The 15049-nt window shown below is 37.5% G+C and overlaps 1 protein-coding gene across 3 annotated transcripts in view; it reads right to left on the bottom strand.

Annotated features, from left to right (window-relative positions):
- Positions 1-9206, bottom strand: part of MYLK4 (myosin light chain kinase family member 4) — an 88127-nt gene extending 78921 nt beyond the window's left edge. For all 3 annotated transcript variants that reach the window (XM_030314961.1, XM_030314963.1, XM_030314964.1), the window contains exons 1-2: positions 9000-9206; positions 6857-7127 (exon numbers count right to left, since the gene is read on the bottom strand). In XM_030314961.1, coding sequence (XP_030170821.1) covers positions 6857-7127; positions 9000-9016 — 288 coding nt within the window. In that variant the 5' untranslated portion in view covers positions 9017-9206. The remainder of the gene's footprint in view (positions 1-6856; positions 7128-8999) is intronic.
- Positions 9207-15049: the final 5843 nt, after the last annotated feature.

Raw genomic sequence — 15049 nt, 5'->3', positions numbered from 1 at the left:
ACCATTTTTTAAAGTTTATCTGTGTGCATTATTGTATATCTGAATATCTAAACCATAATTTCACTCTAAAATTTTTGCTAAACATTTTAAATGATTTGATATTGTGAACATATTAATTGATAGGGGTTAAAGTAGTATGCAGATATGGCAAAACCCATGAAGGTGTATGTGAAAAACTGAAGTCCTGGAAACACTAATAGATAAATATGCTTTTTACAGGTATAGTGTTTTAGATAAATGGATAAGGACATATTCTGATCAATTATATTTAGGAATTTCTCTATCAATATGTTACGCATTTTCTTAGGAACATAGACTTGATTTGCAATATTTATATTTTTTACTATATTGCTATAACTTTTAGAGAAAATAAGATTTTTTTCTCATATTACACCAAATAACATAAAACTATCATAATTTTAATTATTCTGAGAACCTGAAATGACACAAACAATATGAATCATCTGTGTGTTTGGTCCAGGACACCCAGAATTTTACATGGGCAAGTATCTGTACCTAATGTGTTGGAAAAAAAACTTTCAACTATTTTATGTTCTGAATGGAGGCAGAGTACATTAACATCACAAATAGGATTCTCTGATGCCCCTATAAAAGGCAGTTTCTAGAACTTCTGTGTTTGTAGAAATTTCTAAGACAATAGGTTGTCCACATTTCTAAATAACCATTAGCAATGCAGAAAAAAAGTAAGAGGATATATTATAAAATCTGACTTAAAAGACATTTTCTTTACAGTTCAAAAGTTACAAAAACTTTGAAATACATACCCATAACACTCCCAATTAGCCCATATATCTTATTGACCTTGTCATTTGGGAAATACTACGAGGGCTACTTTCTCAGAGCTTGGGTGAATAACTCATTCTTTTCCATATTGAAGATGAAAGCCCTCATGGTATTTCCCATAGGAATCTGTTAAGCAGCCAAAAATGAGTAATGTTTGGACAACAGTGACCAAGTCTGAAAACGCAAACCTAACAGTGCTATTAGGTCAGAACTAAAGAGACTTACAATGTTTTATGATGTCTTACTTTAAAAAAAAAAGTCTATTCCTGTCTATCCATCTTTCTCCCATCTCTTTTACCTTGTCCTCAACTAAGATATATCAGATAATAAACTATTCCAAAGTTTGGCAATTCCTCTGAAAGTGAACTTAATGGTCCCGGAAATACTTACTGTGTCAGGGTCCCACGGAAAAAGGCTCAGGGCCATTATGAAAGCCTGACACCTGGTGCTCTGCATCCTCCAAGCCCACAGAGTACTGAGTTGGTGGTTTCTTATTGAATAAATAAATATAAAGAAGGCATTTGCATACAGGTATACGGATATATTGCCCAACTCCCCTGGAGACATTTTTTTTTAACTATAAATCATGCGTTCATAATGAGGGAGTAAAAATTGGTTGTTTAGGTAGGGCGAAAAAAAACCTTATTCTTTTTATGTATAAAACAGGTTGACCTATAATATGTAAACAGGTAACAGTGTACCTGTGTGGTTCAGATTTCATGGGAAGGGTTCCACCAGGGGGAGAAAAGTCTGAAATCTCTGCAAAAGGAGTAGATGGTAATGAAACAAAGCTGAGAGACGCCACTATAAGTCCCCTTCCTATGATTCAGGCTGGTTTCTACATTATCTTCCAAACTGTTTTACACTGAATTGAAAATAACGTATCTTATGCTAATTGACAGAAGAATTACATCCGTGGAAAAAGCTGTTTCCCCAGATACAGATACCCTCTCTTGGGAAGTGCTAAAATCCTTAGAATCTGAATTATTTCTCTTCTTTCAGAATTGTACTATTCTCCTGGCTGAATTCCATTCCTGGAATAGCTGCGGCATCACGTGAAAGGCATTATCGGGCAACAGTTCAAAAGAAAGAGCATATAGACTGTGCTAGCTAGCTCTCCCAGGGGAGGTGGTCACTCTTCAGATGCTGGTTTTGCCATAGACATGATGAGGGGGATGGAAGTTTTGCTTTTGTGTTATTTTATTTTCGTTATTAAGTCATATAATAGTAGGGTAATGAAGAGATGTTGACATTATTCAGCTCTCAAAACAAAAATAGATCACCAACTTTAATTTGCGCCAGGAATGGCTGCTTTGAGGTTCCCCGAAAGTTGGGGCAAGTGTTTGGAATGTTGAAATGTGCCACATGCCACTATTATTATCCCAACCCCTCCTAAGGCAGTAGTAGTCTCAGGCAAGGATTAAGACGGGACATGCATTCCGTCTCCTCTGGCAAGCACCACTCCCTGGTTGGAAATAGAACAGTAAATAGAACAGCAAAATGAATCTGTCGTAGTTAAAAGTGATGTTACTACCTGTGTGTCCTCAAGAGCAGGAGACTGTCTGTGACCTCCCCGTGTCATCATGGACCGGAACACACGCCAGAGTAGGGAAGATGAGATAAGGCACACACTACCTACAATCCAGATGTCTTTTCTTCTAAGTGCTAAGTCCATTCTCTGGGAGCAGCTATAGAAGTCACTTGGCTTATATGTTCCTTCCCTCCCCTGATCTAGCATAAGCACGTTTCCAAGCACATGCTTATTACATGCTCTGTTCTGAGGAGTAGGCGTTGCCGAATTGCAGAAGGTTCTTGCAGGGTCCTGCGATACGTGTTTCCAGTTACGTGATCAACAGATAATCTGCCTCTTTAAAAGGAAAAATATGATGACCTGTGTGACAGATCTGAAACAGGTGCAGGGGCAGAGAGAGACCCGCTGGTGACAGTTGACACCAACTCGAATTCTCTTGTCCCCAGTTCAAGGACGATTAGCACCACAGAAACTGGCATCTGCCTTGATGGCTGGGCTACTGCCAAGGAGCTTTCTCCTGCCCTTACGGGCGAGGAGCAAAGAGATGGGGGTGGGGAAATGCAACCTTAAAAATCACAAAACCTCCACCCTCAGCTATGTTATTTTGATATCTAAGTAATTCATTATGAACACTACTGATGGTATAATTTCACAGTGGTTAGTCAGGAAATGCCACCTGCTATTTAGCACACCAACTGCAATCAAAATAGGGAGATCCACACTTTGCTCCCACCCACTCTATCCTCTTCACATCCTGTCAATAAACATTTTATTTTGTTTGTTCTTTGGAGCATTTGCACCAGGCATTTAAACATTCTGCCTCTGCTAGGGTTATCCTTATTTTCTACCCCCACATCTTTGCCTTCCTCTCCTGGTTGGGACAAAGCCTTTCAGATGGAGGATTGGAACCAGGGTTATTCAGGAGGGTAGGGGCAAACCAAAGGACCAGGATGTGAGCATAGATGATCTCAGGCATAAAAAGTAGGTATGTGTACAATAAATAGGGGCAGGCAAAGGGAGACAGACAGAACCAAATGGAAGAGTGGAACTCTGCTTGGTGGGCCCTTTTGTCTTTTATTAAACAAATAAAGTCTGTGTGTGTGTGTGTGTGTGTGTGTGTGCGCACACACACACACACACACACACACTGAACAGTAAATTATATCTTAGGGAAATATAGCAGGGGCTATTTATATGGGTAACAGAGAACTCACAAAAGAAGAAAACTTGAATTTGATTACATATAATCAAATTATATGTAATCAAATTTGATTACAAATAATCAAATTACTAATAATACTAATTAGAGTTATGGGAGTCATTTATCATTCGTGAGTTCATGTTATATACACAATAGCTAGTAAGCTCATCACTCATTTTTTTGTTTTACTTAAACAGACTTATTATGGCATATCTGCTAAAAGTTTTTAAAATTCAGGGGCGTCTGGGTGGCTCAGTCAGTTGAGCGTCCAACTTCAGCTCAGGTCATGATCTCACAGCTGGTGAGTTCGAGCCCCACGTCGGGTTCTGTGCTGACAGCTCAGAGCCTGGAGCCTGCTTCAGATTCTGTGTCTCCCTCTCTCTCTGCCCCTAACCCACTCACATTCTGTCTCTGTCTCTCTCAAAAATAAATAAACATTAAAAAAATTTTAAATAAACAAATAAAAGTTTTTAAAATTCTACATTATCTAAGTGATTTTGAACACCCTCTAGAACATAATACGAGAAAAGTCATTAGAAAACAGAATAAGAAGGGAAGTAGAAAAATAAAGTGAACAAAACATAGTAGAAAAGTAGAAGATGTGGTACTTAACAACTTCAACAAAAAATAGAGGAAAAGAAAGAAGATAGTCAAAATTAGTCTAGTGGAGGAAAAATAAGTGAAATAGAAAAACCTGGTTAAGTGCAAGAAAAGAGAATGAACCTGAGCTTAACCAACCTAGACTAAGGAGTAAAGACTCTTCTAGAAAGAAATTGCATCTCAAGCCTTTAAAACAAAGCTCCCACTTCACTAGAGTATCTGAAATTCAGAGTGAATTCTTTTTAATGCACCACAGTGAAGTTTTCTACTATGATCAGCAATGCTAAGCTTCTCAAAAAGAGAAAGGATAAAAGAAAATAGGTCTTCTCCACTTATGGAAAATTACGACAGGCATTTTTTATATAGTCCCTGGAGAGAAAAGACTGCTATTGCGAAGATTTACTGAGGCTGCAGCAGAAGATGGAGACATGTCAATCTAGCTCTGTCTACATACCTGCAGACATCTGAGCTGCTCGAATGCCCTTCTCCACCCACCCACTGCCAAAACCTGCTCCTGACCCTGGCACCCACTGACTGGGCAAGCCAGAGCCCTCCAACACTGCAGCCTTGGCAGCCACAGAAAGAAGAAGAGCTCTGTGTCTCCCATTCGTATCCCATCCCTCCTCCACAAGGCAAGAGAGAGAGGCAGGCAAATTTATTGCTGACATCTCTGGGCTCTCAGCCACTTACAAAGAAGAAACTGAATGGGACATAGGGAGCAACCAGTCATTCCTTTCCACCTTCTGAACAGCATCCACTGCAGAAGCAAAGCCAGGAGGCCCACATCACATGGGATATCAGAATAGGTGCGAAAGATGTTCTTTTAGGGTTTCTGAAAAGCAACATTCTCAGTCTTGTCCTCAAAAATATCCTAAAATATTTAATTTTCAAATCATGTGATATCTAATATTCTGGAGCAGTTTATCATGAAAACAATTCTTCCTAACAATGTTTCTGTTCCAGCTTAGCACCATCTCACTCTTTAAAGATATTTCCTAGGGGCGCCTGGGTGGCGCAGTCGGTTAAGCGTCCGACTTCAGCCAGGTCACGATCTCGCGGTCCGTGAGTTCGAGCCCCGCGTCGGGCTCTGGGCTGATGGCTCAGAGCCTGGAGCCTGTTTCCGATTCTGTGTCTCCCTCTCTCTCTGCCCCTCCCCTGTTCATGCTCTCTCTCTGTCCCAAAAATAAATAAACGTTGGAAAAAAAAAAAGATATTTCCTACCTGTAAAAATTATAGCACAGAACCCAGAGAAAAACAGTACTAGAAAAAATAATCAACTTCTTATAAACTATTACCGGTAGTTGGTTATTTCAAAGTTATCCAAGATTGTTTTGTCTTCTCTGTCCTACCAAAATTAATGAGCATAAAAAAGAATGCTTCTGTTTAATTATTTGTGTTTTAACAGCCCTAAGGAGGAAGTTCTTCATATGCGGCTTCAATTTTGTTTGCGGAAATTTCTTTTTGGTGTATACTGAACAAGATATTAACTCATAGGGAAAGTGGAGGTCTCAGAAAACCTAAGCTTCAACCCAACTCATTTCTTCTCTCTGGCACATTCTATAATTCCATATTCACTGACAATGAAAAGACTCGTCTGCCCTGTATACCTAACAGCCCTATTCATTGTCCATGGCACAGTTAGAAATGTCCTTCCTACTCGAACAGTGCTTTTCAGAACAGTAGCTGAACAAAGAAGGATGTTTCCCAATCCTGCCTAATAAGAATCACCTGCTCTGGTTTTTAAAAATAATCATTCCTAGCCTTCAATCAGAATGCAGAATTCACCTCTATAGATCTGTTCATTCTACAGACATTTTGGGGACCTATTCTGTGCTAGTTACCAGGACAGTAACTAAGAGTCCAAGTATGAGTGATTCAAGGTCTCGACCTTGAAGAGTGGTGTCTAGAGAAAAGCGACAGACGTTCAGAACAATTGCATGTACTAGAATAAGACACAGACAACATGCTGAGAGGCCAATGCTGGGCCAGGAGCTGCACTTCCATGGACCCATGAGTGGCAATTACTGAGTCAAGGTAGAGAGCAGATTGTTGCTGGAATGCATTTCTAGAATGCTTACCATGGTGACAGATACTGTGCTACATGCTTTATATACATTATCACACGTAACTTCCTCAACAGACATCATCCCATTACTCTGATGAGGCAGCCTCTTCTTGATCACCAAAGATCAAGCAGCCCAAATCAGGCTCAGAGCCTCATTGTGCACAAATGAGGACACAGGCATAACCTTCAGGGAAGGCTTGCTTGTCCCCATCTCTGACTGTCACTGTCAACAGCTATGTCACCTATACTGTGAGGAGCTCATGGTCTTAAGGAAATTAGAAACTTCTTCTGCAGAGTGGTTGTGCCCCTCATAATGCTTCTCTGAATTTCATGCCCAAAGCAATCCTTTTAAATGATCCTTTTCAAGAAAGATGTGTTTCCATAAGTTCAATTTCAAAATATCAAAGCCACTAACCACAACGAGGAGTATCCAGCTAGTAGAGATGCATATTCAAAGGCCTCTCAACTATTTACCAAACTCAGTCATATAATCTACAACACATTATCTTCAGTGAAACAAAATGAAAATTTCTTACCCATAAATGTTCGTTAATTCTTCACACAAGTAACAAAAATAAAATTTGTTACTGATTCATGTAAGCATAGATAAAGTAGCACTGATACTTTTTACAAGACGAAATTAGCACGTAATTACCTCATTCTTTCCAGATCTTGAATCCTGTTCACTAGAACTTTCTTCCAGAAAACATTTCACTTTCTCAACCTTTTCCATGCAGTGGAAAAAGGCCATTTTCTCCAGTTTGTTACTGTTATAACATGTGTTGATTTCTTCCAGCCTCTTCACTTTTAACATCTTGGTGGTGAGACCGATTAAGTTACTGTCTGGAGTGTGGTTTTCATCTCCCTCTGTCTCTGATTTGTAAATTAAGACGCAATCATGAGCTTTGAGAGTGCCTTCCTCTTGACTGTAGAAAGAAAGAAAGAAAGAAAGAAAGAAAGAAAGAAAGAAAGAAAGAAAGAAGAGAAACAAAAGTTCTCATCAGTTATTCACATATTTGACTTTTGGGGAAAATGACCAGTGAGAATTTTTTTTTTTAATTTTTTTTTCAACGTTTTTTATTTATTTTTGGGACAGAGAGAGACAGAGCATGAACGGGGGAGGGGCAGAGAGAGAGGGAGACACAGCATCAGAAACAGGCTCCAGGCTCCGAGCCATCAGCCCAGAGCCTGACGCGGGGCTCGAACTCCCGGACTGCGAGATCGTGACCTGGCTGAAGTCGGACGCTTAACCGACTGCGCCACCCAGGCGCCCCTTTTTCTTTTTTTTTTTTTTTTTTTTTTTTAATTTTCAGTGAGAATTTTGAAGTCCCTTCTATTTAAACTGGAGAGGAGATCAAAAATTAGGAAGAGAAATGCTAATGTTAATATCAAATTTCAAATGCTAGAACTTAGAAAGAAAAAAAGGATTTTCCCCCACCTTTTCCTATAGAAGCAAACAGTAAGAAGCAAACTTCATTTTCACTGGGTGACTAAATATTTCCCTCATTGCATAAAATAAGATTTATATCAAGTGACCAGGTTAAATATAGAATATAAAGTTTCACTGAGGTTAATTGGTATTGCAGCCCACCCCTGAGAGGGAAGGGCTTCTTCCTGTGGGAGGATTCTCACGTGTTCCCTGGGAATTTTGTCCCCTTCTGGGGAGTGATCTCCACCAAATGAGCCATTTCCAGAGCTGTTCTCTGCCTACACCAGAAATGTTTGGTGTTTATTTTAAAAAAGAAATTTCCTGGGGCACCTGGTTGGCTCAGTTGGTTAAGCGTTGAAGTCCAACTCTTGATTTCGGCTCAGGTCATGATCTCACAGTTCATGAGACGGAGCCCCTCCTGGCATGGTGACAGCAAGGAGCCTGTTGGGATTCTCTTTCTCTCTCCCTCTCTCTCCGCTCCTCCCCCTGACCCTAAATAAATAAATAAATAAATAAATAATTAAAAAAAATAAATTTCCTTGCAGCCCTCTCACGCAGATAACATAGATAGATATCCAGATAGCTTTCTTTGCATTGTCATTAACTGCTAGTTATCAAGAAGTTCAAATCCTTGTGCTTTCCTTGAAATACTTTCATTACAAATTAAGTAGTTCACCTAGTACTGCTCTGATACTACAGATCTACACTTAGGTATGTGTCCACACACTTGATAGTGGGGGACTTGGGGAGAAAGATTGATTTGAATTTACTGCTGGTACCCCACTGCTGACTGCTGAGGCCCCCTGCTGGAGATGTTCTGAAAATTGCTTCCAGCTTTTGCTCCAATTAACATCATCTGCACTTATCTCCACAAGACTTCATTTTTTATTTTCTCAACTCATATAGTAAAACTCATACATACCTTGAGTTCCAAATTATTAAAAATAGATGCTCTACAAAATTCTACTTCACTACACAAACACCTTACTTCAAACATTAAAATGTGAATAGTATCAACCAGAGTTCAATACTACCTAGATCAATAGTAGCATTCCTTCAAATTGCCCTGAAACAAAAGTCATTAAAATAAGGAGAAAGATACATAGTTATTTCTAAGGCAAACTATGACTTAAATATAATATATAATTGCAGATGGTACCCACATTGGATCAGGAAGCCACATAAAATTAACATATTAAAAAGAAAACAGGTCCAAGATATAATAATTTTGCAAAGAAATATTAAATGCTAAATACATGGAGTTTGGAAATATTAAATGCTAAATAACATACAACTTGTTATTTAAGGCAATGTAGAAATAGAAGTAAGTGTGAGAGGTTATAACAATGTTTTAGAATAGAGTAATTACCATTTATAGGAGGACATCCTAGGGTTTGGACCACTTCAAGTGCAGAGTATGATTTCCGGCAGATAACGGGAAGTTTCTCAGAGTTCAGAAAGACTACAAAGTTCTCTGGTAAAGGTCTTTATTCTCAGTCAGTATAAGTCTTCTGAAAAGACAAGCGTCCACTCTGAAAGGAAGTATCCTCTCTCTCAAATGCCACTTTGAGCCCCTGTTTAAACTAATATGGTCCTTGATGTCATGTTGCTCAGCTGTTGCCTTCTTAGTCAGATGGGGAAGAACATTAATTTTAGACACTAGGCTTTTCAAGGCCAATGGCTCCATTTCAGAGGTCAGGTAAGGAGAGGATGTACTGGGAACAGTGGATGAAATATCACCTTCACCTTTTCTTCTCATCAGTGCGGTAATACTCTCAGAATTACCAAGCTGCATTTGCCTTTGGCCCTGTTCTTCTGCCCCTTTTAGACTCATGATGATTTAAGTGCTCATTCCCAGCCAAGAAGATTCTGGGTGTGAGAATCCCACAGCCACCTTTGTTTGCCCATGTGACACTTTAAACATACACAACTAGAATATGAGAGATCTTTTGAAACCTTGACTGCTTAAAAAAACAAAACTAGTAATACAGACAATCACACAATTCATCAAGACCTGGAAACTTTTCACCTCTTTGGAGGCTTAGCTGATCCCTCCACTCCTCACCCCAACACCAGCCTCTAGTGCTCTCTTACTTTTCCAAAAGAAAAAAAGTTATTATTCTTAATTCAGATCCATGTGTTCCATAATATAAAAATATATGTTTCCATTTTGAGTAGCATATAAAAATTATAGCAAAATCTTTATAAAGTAAAACTTAGGTGTTTTTCTAGGATTGGAGAACTATCCTTTAGGAGGAGTAACTAAGCAAAATTAGACATTTTTTAAAGATAGATTATTTAATAAGGTGGTTATAAAAAGACAACAGATTTGAGGTTATCAATTTTTCCCAGAATAAATTGTGAAAAAGTGATAAACTGATAAAATGACAAATCTCCTGCCAAAGAAAACAACACATGTGGCCTTCTGCTGATTTGACTGTAATTTTCACCTAGACCATCCAAACAACAGGATCAGATTTTCCATCCCCTCTGTCCCAGCAAACCAGCCACAGGCTCCAATGAACCAGAAAACAACAAAATCTTCACCTTTGCTTTTTTTTCTCAATAAGTTGTTTTATTTTAGAGTAGTTTTAGATCTACAGAAAAGGTAAAAAGTGAAAATATAGTACAGAAAGTTTCCTAATGCCCTGTACCCAATTTCCCCTATTTTTAACACCTACACCGGTCACAATTAGTGAACTAATGCTGATATTAAACTCCACACTTCACTAAGAGTCTATGAGGGTTTTTTTTTTCCCTAATGTCCCTTTTCTGTGCAAGAATCTCATCCAGGATTTCAGATTCCATTTAGAACCACTAGAATTTGTGATGAATTGGGTCTGGGGTGTGAAAGAAAAAGGATATAGACAAGGGTGACTTTCCAAATTTTTTGCTGAGTATTTGAAGGAGGGAGTTGACATTAACTGAGATGGAAGAGGATGTGAGAGGGAGCAACTTTTCTTGGGTGGGCAGGGGGGAGGAATCAGGAGCTCAGTTTTTGATACGTCCATTGGACATTCAAGTTGAATAAGTTGTGAAATAGAAATCTAGACTTCAGGGAAGAAGTCCAGATTGGAGATAAAAATTTGGAAGTCATCACATGTAAATAGTTCCATGCACAATATGTACTGAATGAATATTTGTTGATTAATTACTAGAGGGAAGCTTTTTACTTGTGTCTATTTGTTATAAAAAAGAAAAACCAATTAAAATAATCCATGCTACTTGCCTTCTAAAATTAGATGACAGTAGTCCACTTATGCTATGTCATACTGTCTCCAGCTTCTGATAGCACAGAGGACAAGCAACCTGGTATAATACTTGACCACCAAAACAGAACAAAACAAGACAAAAAACCAGGTAATATATGCATGTCCATTATGACCTATCTGCCTAGTCTTAGCACCCTAAGTCCATACCCATAAAATAATTGGAATCTCTTAAAGATACTCCTATGCTTGAGAAAGTTCACAGTAAGGCTATCAGCAGATTCAGTGATACGTTTCCTGGATAGCCCTGATATTTTGAAGATATAAACCCTTAAAAAAAAAAAACCAACCTCAGAAAAACCATATTCCACAGAGTCATGGGAACTGCAATTCTTTTCAAGGGACATTTTCATTAACTAGCAAGAAACTATACTATCAGAAAAGCCACACAAAGCCACACAAAGTCACACAATGACTATGTTCTGGTTGGCATTCAAACAAGGCTAGATAATGCTTATCACTTCTATTTGTACACAGCATTATGAATATTTCCAGAACAACAAAGCCTCTTGAACATGTATCCATAAAAGTGGAACAATCTTCACAAATACCAAAATGCAAACAAAAGACTTCCCTGTTATCCACATAACTATTGAATTTTCTTCCTTTCAAAAACCACCATTGAGAATGACCCATAAAAGCAAAAATGGATAAGTTGCACTTCATTGAAATTCAAAATTTGCTCTTCAAAAGGCAGCATAGGAAAATGAAAAGACAAATTACAGACCTAGATAAAATACTGTGAAGTCACACATTTGATAAAGGACTTGCATCCTGAATATACAACAAACTCTTACAAATCAACAATATAATAACAATCCAATTGTTTAAAATGGACAACTGATTGGAAAGACATCTCATCAAAGAAGATATATAAATGAATGGTTACAAAGCACACAAAAAAAATGCTCAAAGTCAGTCATTAAGGAGATGCAAATTAAAATCACAATGAAAACATTTTACACCCACTAGAAGAGCTATAATTAAAAAGACAGACAAGAGTAAATGTTAGCAAGGATTTGGAGTGCCCAGTACCCTCATCATACATGTTGGTGGGAAAGTAAAGTGGTACAGGTGTTTTGGAAAACAGTTTAGCAGTTTCTTTAAAAAATTATCTCCCATGTGACCTTACAATTCTTTTTCTGGGTATCTACCCAAGAGAAATGAAAACAGGCACACTCAAGGCTTTGCTCATGAATGTTCATAGCAGCAGTATTCACAACAGCCAAAAATCGGCAGCTACCCAAATATCCATCAAACTGGTCCAATGAATAGAAAGAGATGATGTGATACATCCATTCAAATGGAATACTACTCAATAATAAAAAGGAATGAAGTACCAATCCCTGCTACAATATGGATAAACAAAAATATTGTACTAAGCAAAAAAAGCCAGAAATGAAGGCCACATACTATATAGTTTCATTTGTTTGAAATGTCCAGAGAAGACAAATCTAGACACAAAAAGTAGATTAGTAGTTGCCTGGGTCTGAAAGCAGGAACAGGGATTAACTGTAAGCAAAATCTTATTGGGGCGATAAAAATGTTAAAAAAAAAAAAACACTGTTCTGTGGTGGTAGTTGTCCAACTCATGAAGCTTCCTAAAACATGGCTGGGTTGTATACTTAGAGTGGGTAAATGTTATATGCAAGTTATACTTCAATAAATTAATTTAGAAAAAAGAAAGCCTAGTAATACGATAAATAAAAAGTAAACTTGTTCAAAGAAAAAAGAACAAAGCACTGCTGAACATTTATGGTAACCAAGCTTTTCCAGGTGACTGGAATCCAATTATACCCAAACTTGTTGGGTTATCTGGAGCCAAAGAAAGGGAAAGGGGAATGGTGAGTGGGGAAAAGTCAAGACTCTTACTCTTCTGGGATGAACACCACATAATGCATGGTTTTGTAATTAATAGAAAAATCAATGGCAATTTAAAACTAAATTCTATCTCATTTTATCTCAGAATACTTGAAAGGCTAATGATGTTAGAGAACATCACGATGTATTTACAACCCAGTTTGATATTAGGCCCTTAATATTTCCAAGTGACAGTGAATAAGTAGCTAAATTCTGTGCACTAAAAAATAAGAGGGTTTAAAAAAACTAGATAAAAATATAAATGGAGCCATTTAAAAATTAATCTCCTCCAAAATATTAAGTAATGTTTTAGTTCATTACTTCTGTAATGGTTTCACAATTTGTTCATCTAGTTATATCCTTTTTTTACTTTCATATAAAATGTAAATGCACGTCACTGAGTAAATATACTGTGGATAAAATAATATGTGTGAAATTCAATAGGAACAAAGTACATTGTGAAAATACTATTCATAAATAAATTTCCAAGGCTGACATGACTTTCATATAATTTTTGTTAAATATTTTTCCCTTTCTCTGACTTATTTATTAAAACTTAAAATTCTCTACAGAGAATTTACATGACTAGAACAATGAATCTCCATATACCCTTCACAGAGATTCACTAAATGTTACACTTAATGTACTATATTTGCTGTGTCTCTTTTCTGAGAGTAAGTTACAGACCACATGAACCTTTATCCCTAAATACATTAGCATATGTCTCCTGAGAATAAAGACACTTTCTCACATAACGGGATCCATTCACAAATTACACAGCACATTTAGCTGGCATGTCTTTTTAGTCTACTTTTATATATTCAAGAAACAATCATGCAGTCTTTTTTTGTTTTTTAACCCTTCATGACATTGACATTTTTGGAGACTCCAGAACACTTTCTTCACAAAATATCTCTCAATTTGAATTGCCTCATTGTTTCTTCATGTTTGAAACTGAGCAAACCATTGAGCACGAAAACCACACAAGTGATGTGTCTTTCTCAGAACGTCACAACAGGCGGTACATGGTGCAGCTTGTAGTATGATCGGTTGTGTTAAATTTGGTGGTCTGATTAAGGCGGCATCTGCCAGTTTTCTCCAATGTAAACTTACCCTTTTTCTTTTTGTAATTAATAAGTAACTCTGAAAATTTATGGATATCCTATTCTCCAATAGTCTATCATCCTAAGAGTTTAGTGTTTACTCTTGCCTATATCAATTATTCCCACAGGAATTATTAAGTGGTGATTTTCTAATTCTATCGTTTCTTCTACATTTATTACTTGGTATTCACCAAGAGAACAGCTCCCCAACTCTATCCTGGTCCCCTTTGCTTATTAGTATCACCATGAACTTGTGGATTTTTAAAAATGAATATATGTCCCCTATATTATTCATTTTGATGCTCAAAGTTTTCCAGATTTGGTCCATTCAGGGCACATCTGAGTGAGGTCCTTGTACTTCTGACATGCCACCATTATTTTTTGAGTATTTGCTTACTTTCTGGCATAACAAGTTGTTCAAAGCTCACATTGTATATTTCCAACTCTATTTCTATAATCTGCCATTTCTCAAAGGAGTCCTGGTTCCTTTTAGAGAATGGTATTTAGAAATTAAGAGAAAGACAATGGGAATGTTCTTTGATACTGGGATGTCATTGCTTCTAGCTGGTTCAGGGACAGAGCTAGGAAACATAACTTTTTAAAAATCATGAGTTCATACCTGTATATTTCTAATTCCAACTCAACACTATAGGATTCTTTCTTCCCCTTCCCTCATTCCCTATATGTATCTCCCTCTCATTATTTGGCCCTGAAAATGAAAAAACACAATAAAATGCTTGCTACAAGGTAAAATTCATGCTACTGTGTGACTGTCTATTCTAAACAATGAGGGCAAGTCTAAGAGTGTTCACACCCAATTTTTAAAAACTCCATTCTACAGCATGAATCATCATTTTCTTAGTTTTTGGAATTGGAGGAAGGGTATATTTATGTTTACATTCTTGGGAATGCTTTTCTGCCTTCTAAATTAGAAGTGAATTTCAGGAGCTAGAAGAAGCTTATGATAGTAACAGGGCATGAAATTACAGAAGTGCAAAGCCCAAGTCATGCTCTTCTGACCAAATGTTGGCCTGCTTTTCCCAAGAGGGTAAGGTTCAGGCAAGGAATTTTCCATAGGGAAAAATACTTCAGTACAGAGGGTACTAGTGGCTGATGGGGAGATGGCTGAAAACTTCACATACTTTTAGGGATGTGTTATTTCCTGTTAAAAATAAAACTTGTATTTT

This window comes from Lynx canadensis, chromosome B2 (genome assembly GCF_007474595.2).
Source record: "Lynx canadensis isolate LIC74 chromosome B2, mLynCan4.pri.v2, whole genome shotgun sequence".
Lineage (NCBI taxonomy): Eukaryota > Metazoa > Chordata > Mammalia > Carnivora > Felidae > Lynx > Lynx canadensis.
The sequence above is the reverse complement of the archived record's forward strand: the minus strand, read 5'-3'. Positions and strand labels throughout refer to the sequence as shown.